The 13,405-nt window shown below is 37.5% G+C and overlaps 2 protein-coding genes across 2 annotated transcripts; both read left to right on the forward strand.

Moving 5' to 3' along the window:
- The first annotated feature begins 3,259 nt into the window (after nucleotides 1-3,259).
- Nucleotides 3,260-3,466, forward strand: LOC114611590 (keratin-associated protein 20-2-like). The gene has a single exon (XM_028756305.1). It carries the CDS (start codon nucleotides 3,260-3,262, stop codon nucleotides 3,464-3,466), a length of 207 nt encoding a protein of 68 aa, XP_028612138.1.
- A 6,051-nt stretch (nucleotides 3,467-9,517) lies between these two features.
- On the forward strand, nucleotides 9,518-9,712 carry LOC114611596 (keratin-associated protein 20-2-like). The gene has a single exon (XM_028756310.1). It carries the CDS (start codon nucleotides 9,518-9,520, stop codon nucleotides 9,710-9,712), a length of 195 nt encoding a protein of 64 aa, XP_028612143.1.
- The last annotated feature ends 3,693 nt before the right edge of the window (nucleotides 9,713-13,405 follow it).

The raw sequence follows: 13,405 nt of genomic DNA on the forward strand, positions 1-13,405 counted from the left end.
TGTACAGAATATGTATATAGAAGCTTCTACAATAGCAAGGACATTTCCAGGCAACCTTCATGTAAAGATCTTAGTGTTAATTATCCCTCCTTTCCTCCAATCACATCAAGCAACCTAGTGATAGGTTCTTGTCCCATTATAACTTTTACCTCAAGATGCCACTGTATTCTTTCTCAAATCTACTAAGAGCCCATTCCACTTAGGCACATGCATATGGGTCCTTACTAATATGTTGACAACTACAAAGCTATAATAATAAAGAACAGGGTACTGACATTAAAAATAGATACATTGACCAATGGAATCTGCTGAAATATTTGAATTACCAGTCACAGGAAAGTACTGTAGGGAAATAACTGAGGACTTAAGAGCAACAACATATAATTGTGACCTCATGTGACAAAAAAACCTCTCCATAGGAAAGCATACCTTTGAAGGAAAGAAGGCCATAAATTACAGAGTAAAGTTTAACCTTCTATACATCAAATAAAAGTTTAGTATCTAGAATATACAATGAACTCAAAAGTCTAGAATCAAGAAAACAAACTACTCAAATATTAAATAGAATGTGAAACAAAACAGGTTTTTCTCAAATGATGAAGTATAAATGATAGAGGAACTTATTAAAATTATTCAGTATGACTGGTCATTAGAGAAATACAAATCAAACTATTTGAAATTTCTTCTTAACTCAGTCAGAATGGTTAAAATGAAAATCACAGTTGACTAGAACTTGAAGAAGGGGGGAAATACACACACACACACACACACACACACACACACATTTGTTGGGTGTATAAAGTGGCACACAACTGTAGAAATGGCCTTGAAGCTTCCTCTGGGTAAACCCTACCAATAAAGTTCTCAGTCTAATCGAGTCCAGATAGCTTCTCTGAGCATGGTGCAAAATGAATGGAAGACTCCATTTAGCAGCAGGGGTTCCCCTTCTCTGAGCTTGTTTAGGTAACCTGACCACCCATATCTAATACTTGGGGAAGGTTGAGTGTTCCTTGGTGGCAAACCTACAAGCTCAAATACCTTTTTCTGATGAGAACACACCCAACAAATACCTGGAATTCCTGGAATGGGTCTTCCTACAAATGAGACATTTGCAGTACTTTAAATTCTAGCCAATAATTTTTAATCCACCCTGAGTCCTCCTTCTTACTCTTGGTAAGAAGGAAGATCCTAAAGAAAAGAGCAGACAAACAAGACAACTACAACAACAAAAATCCTAAAAATACATCTACTAAATGATCCAGCTATTCCATACTTGCATATACACATAGTTATCCATGATAATTTCTGCTCTATTCAATAGATCCAGGAAACAGTGACAGTCTTGATTCCCACTACAAATAAATGTATATTAAAACAATGTTCCATTTACACAATTGAACATAACTGATAAGAAAATTGAAATTGTGAAAATTGCAGCTGAATGGATGAGCTGCAACAGTGAATTAGTGGACCTAAGTCAACTGTCACAGATTTTGTGAATGTGGGCTTGGAAACTTCAAATATGTATTCTTTTAAGAATCCTCGATGTAATGTTATGGAAGGTTTCTGGACTGACATGTGCATTTAGTCTTTTCACTTAAAATTTGATGTATGGTATTAGATACAGCCACTTTCCTTGTACTTCCATACATACCATTGTTTTTGTTAAAAAATGATCATACACTGGAAGTATTTGTGGTTTCAAAATAATTTCAGATTGAACACTATAAAATTAAAGGAAAATCCTATAAAGTCATTCAATTGCTGTTTACCATGATATCACCTCATTCACATAGATTAGTCTCTGTGTCAGTCTAGCTGACTAAATGCTTAACTATATGTATTTTATTTGATAGAACATATATTTTGTTAAATTTATGAAAAGTGAAAAGTTCAAATCTTTCAAGCATTTTTTTTTCACTTTTCAAAACAGTAATTCCTCCATCAGCTACAAACTGAGACAAAGTATTTATGGCTTCTATTCTTTCTCTTAAGGAATCCATACAGTCTATTTTGTGTGATTCTTCATTTTTGCTTTTGGCTTTTTATAGGACTACACAGGGTAGCTAATGTTTGCAATTGCTATGCATGCGTATTATGAAGCACATTCTGGCAATTGTCCAAAATAATTCCCTGAGTAGGTATGTGTATGTGAATGTTGTGTATGTATGCATGTATGAATGTATGTGAACATGTATGTATGTGTCATATATGTATGCAGTGTATGGACAAATATGTTTCAGTAGATGGTTGATGTTTGTAGATTAAAACATCTGATTTTTCATGTTCTTTGCTCTATCTACCAATTGTATTCCCATAAGGTTGTGTCTCTCATGGAACATGGAGTTAGGCTGACAGTAAATCATACTAATGCTCTGTATTCTACTTAGCTCTGTATTAAGAAATGTGAATACATCCATATTTTTTCATGGATTCTGGGGATTTTTAACTAACCCCCATGCTTACACAGCAAGAATTCTTCCATCAAAATATAGGTTAAATTCATAGTTATATGTCTATGGTTTCTCTGAAGAGCTAATTTGACCATGATTTAAAACGAAGTGCAGAAGGCTCTACCTTGCTTCACCCACCAAATCAGAATGCCCTTCATAGTTTCACCCATAAGGTATTCACACAGGCTCCTAAAGGAAAATACATAACACATATCATTTATGAATATAAATGGTGTTAACTTTTCTGTTGATTTTAAAAGCAAGTAGTAATTACAAGTTATTAGGAATAAATCCAAACATATTAACATAGGACAGCAACTACTCACAAAGTATCAAATAACATAACCATAATTAGCTTATTGTTGATGAGAAAGACTAAAAAAGCATAATCCTCAAGATAAAATTCATTCAAAGTAACAAAAAGAGGGTTAAAAAGACTTTCTTTCATAGGGTAATAAAATCAACATATGTAAAAAGAAGAAAACTATGTGATAATTTATGTGAGAGAATCATGTGTATTCTATAAACTACATGAAGAATGACCTGGAGACCTGAAAATTGTACCAGATCCTTTATTTGATCATGAGATCCTGAGGTAGGAGCACAAGTATGCAGCATTGTCAGTCCAGTAAATCACAATACTCGTGATGTTTTCTGCAGCACAGTGCAGAGATGTATGACATAATGCCTGTGGTTTCTCCAACAACAACCCAGGTGTATAAAAGGCTTTTGGCAGATGGTGACACTCAGACTCAAGTAACCTACTGCTTGTCTATCTCTGGACACTCTACTCCATTCCTGACAATATGTGTTACTATAGTGGATACTATGGAGGCCTAGGCTGTGGCTATGGCTGTGGCTATGGAGGCCTAGGCTGTGGCTATGGCTTTGGCTATGGATGTGGCTATGGCTCTGGCTATGGCTCTGGCTATGGCTCTGGCTATGGTGGCTATGGTTATGGCTGTTGCCGCCCACTGTGCTGTAGAAGGTACTGGTCCTGTGGTTTCTACTGAGGAGATTCAGCAGCTGCTCACTTTCATTTTCTTCACTTCAGATGTCCCTAAATATCTTCATAAATTTAAATTCTCTGAGGAATAATATATGCAACACAACACATTCACTCTGCTCTTCTTCTCTAATGTGATTTCATAAATATTTGCATCAAAGTTCTTTATTCTCATTATAATGCCTTGCAAAATGTGATCTGCTGGCATTCTTTCCCATGTGTATGTGCTTTAAATAAAGAAATTTGTAGAAAATGATTTATTCTCATTGTTTTACTAAATGTAAGATGTATGTTTCTAAACTTATGTGTTTGATTAGATGTGTAATTTTTGTGGGCATTTGTGATGGCATTAAAGAGACAAGGAATTGGGAACAATGAGTAGAAGGGAAGGAAATTTTCTCTTCAAACTTTCTTCTATTAGACAATTTTAAGATCTTCATATTTCTTCTATGATGATATCACAGTGAATTTTGGAGGGTGGATATTTTTTTGAAATCACATTCTTTAGTTCCCAACTTACATTGGGAGAACTAACACAAATGGATTCTCTAAATTTTTCTCAATCTCTTCAGAAACTTCTACAATGAGTGTCACCATAAACAACCTTGCCCTTCATAGGCTTTCCTTTCCTTCATGTATTCTGTAACACCCATTTCTGTATAATATCCATTTTATTAATAACTATATTGAACAATACATTGTAACTTTGTCTTAAATTTTTTAAAACTCACCTTTAGTCATCTGTAGGTTTCCTTTAAGAATGTTTTTATGAGTATTCTATATCATTCTTTATTTATTTTTTTTCAAATCATAATTTTTACTTATTCACACAGGGGTTATAAACACAAAAAGGCAGGACATGGGGAAGGGGATGACACTGGAGCGTGGGTGTTCAGGGGGAATACAGATATCTTTCAGAAAAGGGTAACGGCTGGGTGAAGGTTCAGGGGATAGGTCACTATGACTCTGCCCATGATTCACTTGTCCTTATCTAAGTTGGTATTATCTGCAAAGGCTACCTATTTACAAGGTCTATGACTACTCAGGCTGGTAAATTTCTACAGAAGCTGCCTGTTTACAATAGCTTATAGCCCTCTGTTTCAATGTTTTTCCACAGAGACCCAAGACTTGGTATTAGTATACATGTATGACAGGCCTATTGCTGATTTTAGGCCTATGGCTGATTTTAGGCCTTCAGTGTATAAGCAGGGATGCCCCTGACATCTCTTCCCTTCTCTAAGTATAGAAGGGTTGTGGCGATTCTAATCTTGTGAAGGTGGGGATAGAGGCCTGACCTCCAGTAATTGAAGGGGACCATGTAATGGCTCTGGTCCCCCTGTTGTTGTCCAGTGAGGGATGAGAGCCATACCCATTCAGCTGTCTTTTTCCTGGAGAGGGGATACTTTTGACATCAACCCCTATGCAGTCAGGCTTGTCCCTCGGGGAACCCAGAGATATTTTTAACTTTTATTTATATTCCCTTGCAGTGCTTAGGCTGCGAGGCCTAAGAATTCAGATTGCCAGTCAGAAGGGGTTCTGGGTGGCCCCTCTCTGCTTGGTCTAGGGGCAGAAGTCCCCTCTTTTAGGTTGAGTGGAGATGGGGTTTGGGAACACCCTGGATAGAGAAACAACCTCATCTTGAGTCTCGTGGTCCTCCATAGCTAACTTATGATAATGTATCTGAATAAGTTTTTCTACCAAGTTATTTATCTGTTGTTACACAAAGTTAGTCAGCCTATTTAAGGCCCAGGGACAAAAAGAAATAAGCAAAAATAACCGAATTAATGGTCGCAAGATGGGAGGAAGTAGGGTTGACAACCATGGAAAGGCTGAAAACCAATTCTTGTACCAGCACTCATCTTTCTCTTTCTCTCTCCGTCTTTTCTCAGGGCCTTCTCTGATCTTTTTCATGTTCTCTTTAACCATCCCTGTCTTGTCTATGTAAAGGCAACATTCTTCTTTAAGACTCACAGGCCACATGAAGCCCATAAAGAAGGAAGACCAAGTGGGGGTGATTCGGTCCTTCTTAGAAGGAGCAACAAAATACTCAAGGGAGCAAATATGGAGACAAAGTGAGGGACAGAAACTGAAGGAGGGGCCGTCTCAAGACCACTCCACCTGAGTATCTATCCCATGTGCAATCACCAAAGGTAGATGCTGATGTGGAAGTCAGGAAGTGCATGCTGATAAGAGCCTGATATGGATATCTCCTCAGAGGTCTTCAAGAGTCTGACATACTCAGAGGCAGATGCTCACAACTAGCCATTGAACTGATCATGGGGTTCTCAATAGAGGAGTTAGAGTGAAGACTGAAGGAGAGCTGAAAGGATTTGTGGCACCATGAGGAGAGCAACAATACCAACCAACCACAGCTCCCAGGGTCTAAATCACCAGCCTGGGAGCACTTAGGGAGGGATCCAGGGCTTCAGTTGAATATGTAAGAGTGGAGGGCCCTGCTGGGCATAGGTGGAAGAAGAGAACCTTGACCTCATGAAGGCTGGATGCCCCAGGGGGTGGGAATTTTGAGGGTGGGGAGGTGGGAGTGTGGGGGGGGTATATAGAGGTTACATCCACAGAGAAGAAGGAGGAGGGGTGAGGGGATTGAGGGTTCCTGGGTGGGTGGGGGATGGGGTAAGGGGACAACATAGGAAATGTAAATAAAACATCCAATAAAAATTTAAAAAAGAAAAAAAAAAGAGTCATACACAGTCAAGAGCTGTACACAGCCTTTTCTATTGTAAAAGAGTAAATCAAGTCCAATAAAGTCCTTTGCTATTTTTGGAGGTCTGAGTATTCTATATCTTAACATCAATTGATTTTCTTTATGTTGTTTATGTTTTAGGTATTTCACATGAATTTTTGTTGTTGACTTCTATTTCTTTGTAAAAAGAGTGTGCATATTACAGAACCTAGTAGATGAGTACATTCAGAGTTTCCTATTTCCTTTCTGATGCTTGAGTTTTTGAAATCGTATTCAATCATTTGTGAGAATAAGCAAAGTATCTTTTAATTGTGTATTCTGTTTCTTATTAGTTCTTAGATAATCCAAGACAATGCATTTGAATACATTTCATATGTTTTTCCCTTCTCCTTCAGACTCACCTGCTTTACCCAAATATACTTTATGTCTTCTTAATTTTTCTTTAAAATTGTCAAGTCCAATTAAGATACCTATATACTCTAGGATAGGGAGCCATTATCTGATGCTTAGCTGCCTTAAACAGGGCCACACCCACAAACAAACTGACTCTCTATCTTTTAAAAGCTATCAAATGGCAACAGCCACTTATCTAAAAGTAGGAATATGGGCCCACCTCCTGATATCATGTTGGGATTTTTCTGCCTTGAGCTTGCACAGATTTTGTGCATTTTTCCCACAGTCTCTGTGAGTTCATAGAAGGAGCTCCCTGCTGTGTCTGGAAAACACGATTTTCTTGTAGTTATCTGTTGTTTCCTCAAGTAAAGCTGAAAATAACCAGTCTTTTTCTGTGCATTTTGTCTAGTTTGCGATCTCTGCGATAATCAATACATTCCAAAAAGGCATGCCTCTGCTCAAAGATGAGAGGTTCTCTAATCTAAGAGCATAACAATGTCCTTAAAAGTTTTTAAAAACCTGGTCTATTCATCAGAATACTAGTAGTATGACCTCCCTTAAGGACTATTTGCAGTTTTTGTCCAAATAATGGCTCAATGCTTAATCGTAACTGTCTTGTGATCTTAAATCCAATCAGAAAGGGTAGATTGCTCCTAAACTGCCTGTGTTCCTAATAGAGTTCTGTACATATATTAACACTTCCAACATCTCTTTAGCTCACAGAGTTCATAGGAAGGATATTGCATTTTATCTTCCATTAATGTGCATACTACCATTCAGCACAATGAAAAGTTTCACAAGTGGGGGGAAACATTGAGATCAGGACAAGCTTAAGTTTTCCATGTTCCATGGCTCAACTGAGTCTTCATCAACAGTGCTTTGTGGTCATGTACTTGAGCACACAATAACACTGGCAACACTCTGTAATATTTGAGGTCTCTGGACTAAAAAGATGACTGGAGTGTTAATAGATGTGCACAGCTGTGTACGTATACACCTATGTGTGTGTGTGTGTGTGTGTGTATGTATGTATGTATGTATGTATGTATGCATGTATATGTTTATGTGTGTGTGCATTTTGTGTCATGTAGGTATGTTGTGTATGTATAAATATATTTCAGTAGATGAAGGATTTGTGTAGATGCCAAATGAACATGACACGTCATGTAATGTTTTCTGTGAACAGATTTGGTTCCTATTAGGTTGGCAACCTCATGGAACATGGAGCCAGACTGACAATCAGTAAGTCATTCTATTCCCCTTGTATTTGAATCAAATAACACTGGGGTATAAGAGTTTGAATATATTCACTCTTTTTGATAGACTCTGAAATTTTTTAATTAATTCTCATAACTGTACAGCAAGTAGTCATCAACCCCACTATTAGTTAAACTCATAAATTTATGTGTCTATCATTTTTCTGCAGAGCTAATTTGATCACACTTTAAAAGGAAGTGTATAAATACTTTCCTTGGTTTGGCCACTCAACCATAATGTCATTCAGAGTTATACCTACAAGACCTTCACATAGGCTTTCAAAGGGAAACACATAACACATATAGTTTATGCATATAAATGGCCTTTTCTACTGATTTTATTTTTTAAGTTTCAATTGATTATTTTATTTATTTACATTCCAAATATTTTCCACCTTCCCAGTTTCCCCTCCACAAGTCCCCTATCCTCTCCTACCACTTCCCCACCTCCATGAGGGTGCTCCCCTGACCGCCCACCCACTCTTGCCTCAGCGGTCTAGCGTTCCCATATCCTGGGTCATCAAGCCTCCACAAGACCAAGGGGCTCCCCTCCCAGTGATGCTAGATAAGGCCATCATCTGCTACATATTGAACTGGAGCCATGGATACACCATGTGTACTCTTTGATTGGTGGTTTAGTTCATGGAAGCTTTAGGGGATCTGGTTGGTTGATAATAGTGGTTCTTCCCATGAGGTTACAAACCCCTTCAGCTCCTACAGTCCTTGCCCTAACTGCCACATTGTGGTTCTCATGCTCAGTCCAATGTTTGGCTGTGTAAATCTGCATCTCTATTGGACTGTCTCTGACAGAGCCTCTCAGGGGACAGCAATACCATATACAGCTGTCAGTAAGCACTTCTTGGCATCAGCAATGGTGTCTAGGTTTACAGTAGTCACAAATAATATGAAATATCTTGGTGTGAATTTAACCAAGCAAGTAAAAGATCTGTATGACAAGAACATCAAGTCTCTGAAGAAGAAATTGAAGAAGACCTCAGAAGATGGAAAGATTTCCTATGCTCATAGATCAGCAGGATTAACATAGTAAAAATGGTCATCTTACCTAAAGTAATCTAAAGATTCAATGGAATCCCCATCAAAATTCCAACTTAATTCTACACAAAGATAGAAAGAACAATTCTGAAGTTTATCTGGAATAACAAAAAAAATCTCACAATATCTACTGATTTTAAAAGCCAGATGTACTACAAAAAGTGCTTAGGAACAAACACACCAAAGAACAAATAGTATAACCAATAATTATAATACTCAAGATTTATTGAAAAAAAAACAAAAATAAAAAGACAAAAAAATGACCTTATTTCATAAAGGTAATCAAAACAGAACATATGTAAACAGAAAAAAAAAATCTATGTAATGATTTGTATCATCCAACAAAAGTATGTGATTTAGTCAATAAACTACATGAAGAATGACCTAGAGACCTTAAAATTGTATTAGACCCATTATTTCACCATGAGATCCTGAGATAGGAGCACAAGTATCTCAGCTATGCAGTGTTGTGAGTCCAGTAAATCACAACAATCATGAGGTTTTCTGCAGCACAGTGCAGAGACATGTGACACTATAATGCCTGTGGTTTCCCCAACAACAACCCAGGTATATAAAAGGTCTGCAGATGGTGACACCCAAACTCAAGGAACGTATTGCTTGTCTTTCTCTGACAACTCTTGATACTCCTGACAACATGTGCTACCACAGAGGATACTATGGAGGCCTGGGCTATGGCTATGGTAGCCTAGGCTGTGGCTATGGCTGTGGCTATGGCTGTGGCTATGGCTGTGGCTATGGCTGTGGCTATGGCTGTGGCTATGGTGGCTATGGCTATGGTTGCTGTCACCCACTGTGCTGTAGAAGATACTGGTCCTATGGCTTCTATTGAGGAGATTCAGCAGCTGCTCACTCCAACTTTATCCATTTCAGATGTTCTTAAATATTTTCATAAATTCCAGCCTTAATTTAAATTCTCTGAGGAATAATACATGAAATATAACATGCTCACCCAATTTCCTTTCTTCAATTTGTTTACATAAATATTTGCTCCAAAGCTCTTTATTATCATAATGACTTGTAAAATATAATCTACTTGCATTCATTCCTGTATTGTCAATATATACATATGCTTTAAAATAAAGTACTTCCTTGAAGATACTTTTTCTTATTGTTATACTACATGTGAGATGCATGTTTGTGACCTTATATATGTTTGGGTACAAATGTGTGCTTGTGAACAAATGTAACAGTATTAAAGAGAGGAGGATTGAGAGCAAGAATGGTAGAGAGAAGGAAAGTTTCTGTTTAAATTTTTCCATTGGTACACATTTTTATTATCTTCATATTGTTGCTATTGTGATGCCACAATGAATTTATAAGTGCAGATTTTTTTCTGAGATCAAATCATTATTACTGCTACTTAAATTGGGAGGAATAATATGTTATTTCTCTAAATATCTTGCAGTCTCCACAGTACCTCCTAAAATGAGTGTTACCATACACAATCTCACTGTGTACAGACTTTTCTTTACTTTGTGTGTTCTCTAACATCCATTTTCTTTCTAATATCCATTTTATTAATAAATATATGGAACAGTCTCATTGACTTACAATTTTAGAAATTCACCATTGGTCTTCTGTAGATTTTCTTTAGGGTAATATTTAAGATGATTCCCTAATTTATTATCAGTTAATTTTTTCATGCTGTTCATTTGTAGCTATTTCACATAAACTTTGGTTTTTAACTTCTTATTTTTATAAAATATTGTGTGTGTTGTCCTCTATGTAGAACCCAGACTTTCCTATTTTCTTTCTGTTACTTGAGCTTTGGAATTCATATCTAATTATTTATGAGAATATGTAAAACACAGTTGCACTAGGAATTCTTTTTTCTTATTAGTTATTAGAGAATCTCATGCAATGTATTCAAATAAAATTCATATATTTTACCTCCTTTAGTCAGACTCACCCACAATATGCCAAATGTTCTTTATATCCTTTGTTTCTCCTAAAACTCATAACATGCAATCTACAATGCCTATTTTCTCTACAGTGATTAATTTCATTTGAAAGTATAGTTGACCTACCCATGGCTAATCCCCTAAAGAAATCCCCTTCACTACACATCTGAAGAGCTGTCAAATGGCAGTGGCTATTTAGCTAAAAGTAGGAATGCATGCCTACCTCTGGACACCATACAGGAAAATTTCTGACATGAGCTTGCACAGGTCTTGTATGTGCTGTCACAACCTCTGTGACATCCATTGTTTCCTTGTAGTCATCCATTCTTTCCTAAAATAGAACTGAGAATACCACACTCATATTCTCTGTATTTTAAGTAGTATTGGATCTCTATGATAATCACCATCTACTACAATAAGGAATGCATCTGCCCAAACTTGAAAGGTTCACTAATCTAAAAATATAACAATATCTTTAAGAGTTTATCTAAAATGGGTCCATTTAGCAGAATGCTAGTAGTATGATCTAGCTTAGGGTCTATTTGCATATTCTTGTCCAAACTTGGCTCCAGCTTGAGTTACATCTGTCTTGTGAATTGAAATTCAATAAGAAATGAGTAGACAACTACCAGTGTGTTCATGGGCCTATTATAGCTGTGCACACATATTAACAGTCCAGTCCATTTTTTTATCTCACAGAGTTCACAGGTATTTAAAAATGATCATGCATTGTATCTTCCAGTATTGTCCATACTACCATTCATTACTATAAAAGCTATGCAATGGGGTGAAGCTCTAAGGTCAGAACAAGCTTGAGTTCCCCATGTTCTGTGACTCAACTATGTCTTCATCAACAGGGTATTATATACTTGTTCTGGAAGTAAATAATAGCATGACAATGGCCTGTAATATTAAGAAGTTTATGGACTGATGTTCAAGAACTCTAAATGAGGAAACCTATTCCTGACAGCAGCCTTGGTCTTGGTGTCTCTTCACATAAATGGAAACCCTAAGACAGCTAATATCCAAAATTTATAAAGAACACAAGAAGTTAGACAGCAACAACCCAAATAACTCAATTTAAAAAATGGGACACAGAGCTAACAGAATTCTCAGCAGATGATTCTCAAATAGCTGAGAAGCACTCAAAGAAATGTTGAACGTCCTTAGTCATCAGGGGAATGCAAATCAAAACAACTCTGAGATCCCATCTTACACTGGTCAGAATGACTAAGATTAAAAACTCAAGTGATAACACATGCTGGCAAGGATGTGGAGTAAGGAGAACACTCCTCCATTGCTGCTCAGAGTGAAAATTTGTATAACCACTTTGGAAGTCAATTGTGTGTTTTCTCAGAAAATTTTGAATAGTTCTACTGCAAGACTCAGTTATATTATTTCTGTGTATATTACCAAAATATGTCCAACTATACCACAGAAACACTTGCTCAACTATGTTCATAGAAGCTCTATTTGTAATAGACAGAAACTGGAAAGAATCTAGATGTCCCTCATTTGAAGAATGGATAAAGAAAATGTGGTACAACAATACAATGGAATACTAAACAGCTAAAGGATATTAGCCATAAAATACAGGATACCCAAGCTACAGTCCACAGATCCATAGAAGCTAAACAAGAAGGAAGGCACAAGCAACCATGCTTGAATCTTATTTAGAAAGAAAAATAAAATAGTCAGAGGATGCAGATGGAATGAGCTAACTGAATATGAGGAGGTATGGGTAGGGGGCTGGGAGTTTCAGGATCAGATGTAGGGAGATCAAGGAAGATGGCCAGAGAGTCATGAGAATGAATGGAAATCTGAAGCTGTTGGGGCTGAAGGTTGGGGGCATCTTGAGAACATGGAAGAGACCTGGGATGTGGGAGGCTCACAAGAATCAGTTGGTATGACCTTAGCTGAGACTCATAGCACTGGGGATATACAACCTGAAGAAGCCACTTCCGGTAGCTAGGTAGGAACCCCTTTGGACCAATAGGGACATTAACCAACCCACAGAATTTTTTACCTAAAGTTTATCATGCCTACAAAAAATGCAGGAACAGGAGATGGAGCCGAGGTTGTAGGAATGGCTAACCAATAACCCGCCCAACTTGAGATTTATCCCATGGGCAAGCACCAATCCCTGACACTGTTAATGATACTCTGCTATATTTGCAGACAGGAGCCTAGTGTGGCTGTCCTCTGAGAGACTCTATCCAGCAGGTGACTCAGACAAATGCAGAGATCCATGGCCAAACATTGGATGGAGCTTGGGGACACTTATGGGAGAGTTGGGGGAAGAATTGAGAGCCCGAAAGAGGAAAGGAACTTCTTGGGAAGATTAACAGAGTCAAGTAACCTAGACCCTTGAGGGCTCTTAGAAACTTAACCACCAACTCAAAAGCATATACAAGCTGTACTTAGGACCCCCACATATATATAGCAGAGGTACAGCTCATTCTTCATATGGGTCCTGAACAACTGAAGAAGGGGCTGTCCCTAAAGCGGTTGCCTGAATGTGGAATCTGTTCCCCTAGTTTGTCTGTCTTATATGGCCTAAGACATAGAGAAGAATGTGTGTGTGTGTGTGTGTGTGTGTGTGTGTGTGTGTGTGTGTGTGT

The sequence above is a fragment of the Grammomys surdaster genome, unplaced genomic scaffold, assembly GCF_004785775.1.
Source record: "Grammomys surdaster isolate TR1022 unplaced genomic scaffold, NIH_TR_1.0 126118, whole genome shotgun sequence".
Taxonomy (NCBI): Eukaryota; Metazoa; Chordata; class Mammalia; order Rodentia; family Muridae; genus Grammomys; species Grammomys surdaster.